This window comes from Corvus brachyrhynchos, unplaced genomic scaffold (genome assembly GCF_000691975.1).
Source record: "Corvus brachyrhynchos isolate BGI_N302 unplaced genomic scaffold, ASM69197v1 scaffold662, whole genome shotgun sequence".
In the NCBI taxonomy this organism is placed as follows: domain Eukaryota; kingdom Metazoa; phylum Chordata; class Aves; order Passeriformes; family Corvidae; genus Corvus; species Corvus brachyrhynchos.
In genome coordinates, this window is record NW_008236783.1 from 33,403 (window position 1) to 42,950 (window position 9,548).

At 46.8% G+C, this 9,548-nt stretch overlaps 1 protein-coding gene and 1 long non-coding RNA gene across 2 annotated transcripts in view; both read left to right on the forward strand.

The window, feature by feature from the left end:
* Window positions 1-1,586: 1,586 nt before the first annotated feature.
* LOC108445122 lies at window positions 1,587-3,368 on the forward strand. Its single transcript, XR_001859871.1, has 2 exons — window positions 1,587-1,903; window positions 3,335-3,368. It is a non-coding gene; the product is annotated as an uncharacterized LOC108445122 (long non-coding RNA).
* Window positions 3,369-5,773: 2,405 nt separating this feature from the next.
* LOC103611330 (protein FAM219A-like) overlaps window positions 5,774-9,548 on the forward strand; it is a 73,359-nt gene continuing 69,584 nt past the window's right edge. Inside the window, exons 1-2 of the mRNA XM_008628831.2 lie at window positions 5,774-5,908; window positions 7,205-7,304. Coding sequence (XP_008627053.1) covers window positions 5,774-5,908; window positions 7,205-7,304 — 235 coding nt within the window. The remainder of the gene's footprint in view (window positions 5,909-7,204; window positions 7,305-9,548) is intronic.

Consider the following 9,548-nt stretch of genomic DNA (forward strand, 5'->3'; position numbering starts at 1 on the left):
GAGGTAGCCAAACGGGTGACCCCCCAGAGGTCTAGGCAGGCAGGGCGAGCACGGCTACAACGTAGTGGAGGCTCAAAGCAGTGGCAGGGCAGGGCAGGGCGGCCACGGCCCGGCTCTGAGCAGGGCAGGGAAGGCGGGCTTGGGATCCCGGTGTTGTTTCCAGCAGAAAGAAAAACGGCCGAAAAGAACCAGCAGCTCCTCTCTCTCCGAACGAAGAGACCGAACTGCCCATACCCCCAGGTGAAACAAAAAGAGCAGCCAGGTCCTTTGTCTTCCTTAAGCACTCAGCCATTTGTCCCCTAGCAACATGCATATGGGAAAAATTCCTTTAACAGGAAAAAAAACCTAGGACTAAACTAAAACTCCAACAATGTTTTTCTGGGTGGATGAGCCATATAGAGAGAAATGCATCCGTTCAGTATGCACAGAAGCAGAGCATGTTCATGCAAGGAGGGAGCTTCAGCCAAGCTGTCTTCTCACAGCCAGGGATTGTTCATTGCTACAGAATGTATATGAAGTGATGGGAAATATGGATGGGAAATAAGACAGTGCCTTGATGCTCCTGGACCAGGGATAGATACATGCTGGCACTGCAGATGCTGTCTCTGGCCTACTTCAGTTTCATTTTGGTTCTCTTTTACTCTTCGGAGGAAATGGACCTGGCCCATGCATGCAGTGGTGATTGCCCAGACTCTGATGGTTCTTTGTGATCCCTCTGCCCTAGTCATGAGTCTGTTTTGCAGTGATAGCATGTTCCCCTGTGGGTTCTGCTGTAGAGGAGCAGTGCTGCTGAGGCAGAAAAGCATCATTACAAACCTTGGAGATGGATTCCTGGTGTGGACTGGCATTGTTAAGGACTCTGCTGGTGTCCTTAATCATCCCCACCACCAGGGGCAGGGGCAGGGGTGCAGTCTTTACCAGTTTCACACCTCTCTAGTCACTAGGGGGAAAGGAAGACACATCTCCAGGGATGGACTTGTCTCCTTTTAAGATGAGTGTCTAAGGCAGAATGGAATAAATTACCCTTTGAAAATCATCTTCTTCTTCTGTGGTGGTCTAGGAATCCTTGTCTATTTGTTTGCTCTAGAGCCCAGCTTTGAGATTGTTCTAGCAGAGTCCTCTGGTCCAGGACCAGAGTCCAGATCCTCAAAGGCACCTCAGAACATTTCTCACCTCCTGTTGTTCATGCATATGGATGTCTAATGTCACTGGAAGGTTACCCACAAGGAGAAGCTACAGTCAGCATATCAACTTCTAAGAGAAGTAGGGTCTGGTTTTCATTTAAAGAGTTTTAATACAATTTTAACAGTTTGAGCCTGAGCTAGTCCAGGTGGCCAGGCCCTTTCCCTGCCATGTGAACTGCTGGCTGTGTATTCCTTCCATGTGGGACCTCATATGTTCAAGTGCTAGACTGCACCAGCACAGGAGGCAATTGCACCATCATTTACCATAACATGTCTAATCCCATGCCTTCCTGCAGCCAGCAGATTGGGGCTCTATCATGTGAAAAGGGGAGTCTTCCTTGACCCTTAGTGTGGGAAGATTAACTCAACCCTTAGTGTTTAATTTGTCTGTCAGCATCCCAGGAAAGTCGAGACCCTTGTGCCTGACTAGTCTGTCAGCGTCCTGTTAGGGGGATCCTTCACTGAGTCGTCCTCCTGCATTGGAGGGTGGTTCAACTGACTTAGGGTAACACATCAACAGCATAAGGGAGACCCCTCAGCAGGTCTTCCTCTTTATTAGTGTGTTACCTGCTGCTGGCAACTGCCAGTGCCCACAAAGGATTCACACTAACAGTTTATGGAATAGCACTCTTTATTAATATAAAATCATGACAGGTTAAGGTTGGAAGGTTGTCGGTGATAGTGTCTGACAGCAAAAATATACTTGAAGGAATATAAAGGTGCCATGGCTAGACACTGGCCCAACGCCAGGCACCCATGAAAGCCGCTTGCTCACCCTCCTCTGCCACAGTTGGGCAGAGGAGAGAAAAAAATTAATGAAGGGTTCATGAGTTAAGGACCGGGAGAAAATACTCTGAGGGCAAAACAGGCTCAACTTAAAGTTGCAAAGTGAATTTATTACTAACAGAGTCATAGGAGGATAATGAGAAGTAAAATAAGCCCTTAAAACACCTTTTCTTCCCCCAGCGCCCTCCCTCCTTCCCACTGACAGTGCAGGGAGACAGGGTATGGGGGTTTGGTCAGTTCATCACTTATGGGGAGAAATAAGATAGAATTGGGATGTGAGCTGTAAAACCTGCCTGCAGAGGCACATGGCAACACAAAGAAGCACATAGCAGCACAAAGGAGCACATAGCGGCACAGAGAAGCTTATCTCCACTGGACCCTGGGGGGAGGAGGTGTCACACGGCAGACCCCTATGGAGAGAAGCCTGCCGGAAGCTGATGGACGGGTGAACAGCGAGTGATCACCCCATAGAAGGAAGTGTATTGCTGATGTGGCAACACGGGATAGGTCACATAGTGAGAATTGCCATACAAGGAAATACTGTGCCTTAGAAAAGTGTATAAAACCAGCTCATTCCTTTGAATAAATGATTCAGATCCCCTGCTGGTCTGTATCCGTGCCTCAGTTGCCAACAGTCACCCGTTTTCTTCCACTGCTCCAGGAGAGGAGTCCTTCCCCTGCTGCACTGTGGGGTCCCTTCCCATGGGAGGCAGTTCTCCGTGAACCTCTCCAGCGTAGGTCCACTCTCACGAGCAGCGGTCCTCCCAAAACTGCTGCAACGTGGGTCACTCTTCCACAGGGTGCAGTCCTCCAAGGACAGGCTGCTCCAGCCTGGAAGCAAAGGCCCTCTCTCCACCAGGTCTTCCACTGGGCCACAGCCTCCTCCAGGCTACCACCTGCTCCAGCGTGAGCACCTCCCCCACGGGCTGCAGGTGGATCTCTGCATCCCCCGTGGATCCCCATGGGCTGCCTGCTTCACCATGGTCTTCACCGCGGTCTTCACCACAGCCTGCAGAGGAATCTCGGCTCTGATGCCTGGAGCACCTCCTCCCCCTCCTTCTCCACTGACCTTGGTGTCTTCATGTTGTTTTTCCCTCACATGTTCTCCCCTCCTCCTCTTCTCTGACTAGAAGAAAAAGCTGTGCGTGCCCCACTTTGTTTTGATTTTCTTCTTAAATATGTTATCACAGAGGCGTTACCAACCTTTCTAATTGGCCCAGCTTTGGCCAGCAGCATGCGCATCTTCAGAGCCATCAGGGATTGGCTCTGCCAGATATGGTGGAAACTTCTAGCAGCGTCTCACAGAAGCCACCTTTGTTGCCCCCTGCTACCAAAAAACAGGCCATGCGAAACCAACACAACAGGCAAGCTCTAATTCTCAATATAATGTTCAGCATGCAGAGAGTATGATTCTTACCCAATAGGCATCCCTATGCAGGAGAAGACACGTTCAGCCCATCGACTAATCCCAGCAGTTATGATGGAGTCTTCCCTAACTTTTCCCCCATTCTTATTTTTATACTATTTCTTTGTGTTTAGGTGGATCTTGAGTGACTCTAGTCATGCATACCTTTGTTACTGATTGGTGTAAAATTCTCTAGCTTTGCTTTTAAAGATACAGTCAAAAAGAATATAGAGCGCATGCCCAGTGAGGGGTGGTCATACCTTGGAGGCAGGTAACTTTGGGATGGTGGTGTGCATTATTATTAGGCTTTAATGAAGCAAGTTCATCTAAGGAGAGGGATTTCCCCACAGTTGCTGTCTCAGCAGTAGGACATCTTCCCCTATTGCCCCTGGTTGACAGGTGTTATGTGGTTTATCAGCTGTAAAGTACTATTGAGTTCCCTTCCCTGCAAGGATTTCCACAGAGTCTGGCCACAGTGTCTCCACTCTGCTCCACCCTCCATTCCATCATCCTTAGCAGGTGTGTGGGTATGGGCAATCATCATGGAATAGGTTTCAAGTCATGCCAGCCACATTCCATCCAGGGAGCGACAACTGTGATTTACTATATAATTCCCATACTGTTATAACTCCTGTTAAGATGCCAATATAACTCTTCAGTTTCTTCTAATTGTATCCCCAGTTACCTGTCCACAGGGTCCTCAGTCATTTTCCCACAGGCTCCAAGGACTTAGTTGTGTTCAGTACTACTAGGAAACATCTAGCTCTTGGAGTCATGGTTTTGAAAAGCTGGTCTATTCTTCCTTTTCCCAGACTGTTAGAGAAAAGGTTCTTATCTGGGAAGCCTGGACACAGGTGGTGGCCTGCCACTTACCACCTTACACATCCTGTATATATATATTCATGTATAATTTAGTTTCTAGCTTCTAGTGGGAAGAAGTGAATGTGTTTGAAAACCAATATTATTTACTATGGTGCTAAATAGAGACAGTTCCAAGAGGTTTCAAGTTTGCCATGAAAGGAGTTTAAATATAATAGAATCATAAAATAGAATCATAGAATATGCCGAGTTGGAAGGCACCCATCGGGATCATCTAGTCCAACTCCTGGCCCCACACAGAACACCTCAAGAATGACACTATGTGCCTAAGAGCGTTGTCCAAATGCTTCTTGAACTCTGTCAGGCTTGGTGCTGTGACCACTTCCCTGGAGAGCCTGTTCCAGTGCTCAACCACCCTCTGGGTGAAAAACTTTTTCCTGATATCTAACATAAACCTCCCCTGAAACAATTTCAGGCCATTCTCTTGAGTCCTGTCACTGGTCACCAGAGAGAAGAGATCAGTGCCTGCCCCTCCGCTTCCCATCGTGAGGATGTTGAAGACCATCATGAGGTTTCCCCTCAGTCTCCTCTTCTCCAGGCTGAACAAATCAAGTGACCACAGCCGGTCCTCATAAGGCTTCCCCTCCAGACCCTTCACCATCCTTGCAGCCCTCCTTTGGATGTTCGCCAATAGCTTAATGTGTTTTATATTGTTGTGCCCAAAACTGCACACAGTACTCAAGGTGAGGCCACGCCAGTGCAGAGTAGAGCTGGACAATCACCTCCTTTGACTGGCTGGTGATGCTGGGCTTGATGCACCCCAGGACACAGTTGGCCCTCCTTGCTGCCAGGGCACTGCTGACTCATTTTCAATTTGCCATCAACCAGGACCCCCAGGTGCCTTTGCCCGATGCTGCTCTCCAGCCTCTTGTTGCTCAGTCTATACACACATCCAGGGTTGCCCCATTCCAGGTGCAGAATCCGGCACTTGCCCTTGTTAAACTTCATATGGTTGGTGATTTGTTGAGGTCTCTCTGCAGGGCCTCTCTGCCCTCAAGGGATTCGACAGCAAACTTACTTAGTATTCCTTTGAGTTCTGCATCCAAGTCATTAATGAAGATATTGACGACAACTTGGCCTAGGATGGAGCCCTGTGGAACCCTACTAGTGACCAGACTCTAGTCTGATGCAACCCCATTGACTATAACTCTTTGTGCCTGACTCCTGAACCAGTTGTTCACCCATCACGTAACATGGTTATCCAGCTGTGTGCTGGACATTTTGTCCAGAAGGATACTATGCAACACAATATCAAAAGCTTTACTGAAATAAAAAAAAATTACATCTACTGGCTTCCCTTGATAAACTAGGTGGGTTACCCTGTCGTAGAAGGAAATCAGGTTCAACAAGCAGGACTTCCTCCTTATGAAGCCATGATGGCTGTGACCAATGACTGCTTTGTCCTCCATGTGTCAATACCTCCAAGAATAATATTTTCCATTATTTTACCAGTCACTGAACTGAGACTGACAGACCTGTAGTTTCCAGGGTCCTTCTTCTTGCCTTGAAAATCGGGACAATGTTAGCCAGCTTCCAGTCAGCTGGTACCTCTCCAGATTCCCAAGACTACTCAAAAATCATCTTTTCATCAGTGCTGGAGCTGCCTGAATTGGCACTTTGTATATCTGAATCCTCTGCTATGCTGTACCATAGAGTACAAAACTGCCTGAATTAGCTTGCCTGCAAGTAGGCATAATGGAGTGGACTCCGTATTTGAGGAACTTTGGTTTTCAGGGGGATTTCAGTGACAGTGAAAAATGCTGTGCTGAGAGATACTGAAATTAAATCTTTCCAGTTAGCCAAAACCAAATAGATCCAGGTTGGGAAGTACAGACGTCTTCACTCCTCTCCAAGAGGGACTGGAGATTGAATTCTCTTACTCATTCAGTCCTCATTTCTTCTGAGATGGACTTTAACTCAGCTGGCCATGAGCTTTTTAGTTTTAATCATGAGGTAGACTGGTCCACTTGGAACTCAGCTGAAACTGTAAATGCGTTTCATACAACACCCCAAAGAGTCGTCACATGAAAATTGTTTTGGACTACGAGCAACAGTCCTGCCAAACCTGCTGCAATGTGAGCCCCTCCCATGGGCAAACAGTCCTCCCAAAACTGCTGCAGCGTGGGTCACTTCCACAGGGTGCAGTCCTCCAAGGACAGACTGTTCCAGCCTGGAAGCAGGGGCCCTCTCCACCGGGTCTTCCACTGGATCACAGCCTCCTCCAGGCATCCACCCGCTCCAGCGTGAGCACCTCCCCCACGGGCTGCGGGTGTGGTCTGTGCCATCCCCCTGGGAACCCCATGGGCTGCAGGGGGACAACCTACTTCACCATGGACTTCACCACAGCCTGCAGAGGCATCTCAGCTCTGATGCCTGGAGCACCTCCTCCCCCTCCTTCTTCACTGACCTTGGTGTCGCCATGTTGTTTTTCCCTCACATGTTCTCACATCCTCCTCTTCTCTGACTAGAAGCAAAAAGCCCCGTGACTTTGTTTTGATTTTCTTCTTAAATATGTTATCACAGAGGCATTACCAACCTCTCTCATTGGCCCAGTTTTGGCCAGCAGCATGTCCATCTTTCAGTGCCATCAGGGATTGGCTCTGCTGCACATGGTGGAAACTTCCAGGAGGTTCTCACAGAAGCCACTTCTGTGGCTCCCCCCCTTACCAAAAACCAGGCCGAGCAAAACCAATATGCCCACCCTCTGTATTATATTCCCAGTATCATCATATAAGCCAGGTGTTGAAACCTGGTGTTTTCAGGGGTACTGTAAGCATACTAAACATGCTTCCAAAGTTTTCTCAAGGTTTCCCTAGGTTTCAGCCATTCAAAACACTGGCATGTTCTCTGTTCCCTCTGAATGTGGGTGGGAATGGACTCACCTGATAGTCAGTGAACAGACTGCAGAACTTTTAGCTAAATTATTCTGTTTCATTTTCTTTCTCAACAGGATCCAACAGCTGCATCTATTTTGGACAGAGATTGTGGTAAAAGAGAAGGAGAGACTGTAGCCATGGACTATAAGCCATCCCCACTCCAAGTGAAATTAGGTGAGTCTTTGCTGATGGAGAGTGAAAAGGCTAAATCCAAGGTCTGAAATATGGTGAGGTTCTTGTGGGACCATATGCAGATCTTCATGTATGTGGCTGAGCATGCCAGCTCAGCTCAGACAACTCCAGAGCACTTTATCAGTGTGATTCTTCTGCAAACATGCAAGGACACTTTATCTTGGGCTGTGGTAGATTAAGAAAACTATGCCTTGAAAGGAAGACATAGCTCTTTAAACCAACAGATTTTTATCGAGCTAAGATCAAGGCTTTGGACAGAAAAATAATGAAGATAATATAGAGGGACTGTATAGAAGAGAAGACAGGACAACTGCAAACAAAAGGGAAAGGATCAGAGACTTGGACTACCAGGAAAAGCAGTGTTACTATAAGCTGGAGGGTTTGTAGGTTTGTAAAGGTTCACATAGAAATACTCGTGCTATTTCTTAGCAATATTTTTGAAGTTCTGGAAGCAGAATTATATTAGCACAATACTCTGTTTCCTCACAAGGCTAGTGCTTACAAGAGGACAGCAATCCACACATGACTGTCCTGTCTCCAAAATCTGAGCCACTATTGTAACACAGAGACTCAAAGACCTGACAAGGGACAGATCAAAAGAATAGTGTAGGTTTTGCTCAGAGCATGGATAAAAAAATGTGAATCTAAGTCTTGAAAATTTCACATAGGAGCAGGAAGCAGTGCCCTGGTTATCCTTCACATCAGAACAAATGACATTGACAGGATGCTGCTGGAGCTGGTTGAGGTTGACCTGTTGGAGTGGGTCCAGAGGAGAGCCACAAAAATGGTCACAGGGATGGAACACCTCTCCCATGAGGAAAGGTTGAGAGAGTTGGGGTTGTTTAGCCTGGCGAACAAAAGACTCTGGGGAGACCTTATTGCAGCCTTTCAATACTAAAAGGGGCCTTATAAGAAAGATGGGGACTGACTTTTTAATAGGGCCTTTAGCAACAGAACCCAGGATAATGGTTTTAAAGAGGGTAGATTCACACTAGATATAAGGATGAATTTTTTTTATGATGAGGGTGGTAAACCACTAGAACAGGTTGCCAAGAGAGGTTGTAAATGCCCCATCCCTGGAAACATTCAAGGTCAGATTGGATGGGGCTCTGAGCAACCTGGTCTAGTTGAAGATGTCCCTGCTCGTTGCAGGAGGCTTGGATTAGATGACCTTTAAAGGTCCCTTCCAACCCAAACCATTCAATGATTGTATGCCATGCTAGGTAAGCCTCTGAAAAAGTGGGTGCCCAGATGTTCAGTGGAATAGCTCTGGCCACTACCAAATGAGTGACAGGGAAGGTCAGCAAACAGCTAAGGTTTGAAGATATGGGGAAGTTTGGGCATTGGTGTATAATTATGAAGACACGTTCTCTGATAGATAGGTTTTACCTAAGGACCTGGAGTACTACTGCAAACATTGGTGTTGGCCTCATTTCTAAGAGAAATGTTAAAGAAACACCAGGAAAAAGCTGGGAAGTGCTTGTGAAGTCTCAAGGCTCTGCCTGAGTATGTGGTAAATTGAATAATCAGACAAATCTGGTCATGGCAGTGCAGAAAGGAATGTCACAGAGCAGACCCATGGACAGCAAAGGAAAAGAAAGTGGTTGAATAAGCAAGATCTTGCTGGAAGAGTGACTAGGGAGGAGAAGTCAGAAAGTTGAATATGTAAATGTAGCAAGATTATGCAGCAAAGTGGAGGACCTTGAGCTACTGATACAGGATAGGAGTGAGTGCATTGGAACAGTGGATCTTTCCTGCAATGTCAGTGATGAGCACTCTGAAACCAGTGGCTGCTTTTCAGGTGTCGCGGGTTGGGTTTGTAACCGGGCAGAAACACCAATTTAGTGTAGTGGTTTGGTCTAAAATACTCATTACTGCTTATCTTCTGTGAGATAAGAATTAGGAGAAATGCAAAGCAGGCACCAAACTTGAAAGAATATAAAGAAGTTTATTAACAGACCTAAAAGAAGGGAAAAAAAAAAAATTATACCACCTTCAGAACTCTTCTCCTCCCCCCACCTACCTCCCTTCTCCCACTGACAATGTGAAAAGACAACCCTTAAGATGTTCAGTCTGTTTACCACTGCCATAATAACCTTGTTCAGTCCATTTAGAAAGAGAAGTCTCTTCTTGCTCATGCTATGAAAACAGTATCACAACAAGACAGCCACCCACTTCCAAATATTGTTCAGTCCATTTAGGAAGAGGAGTCTCTCTGCCTGCATG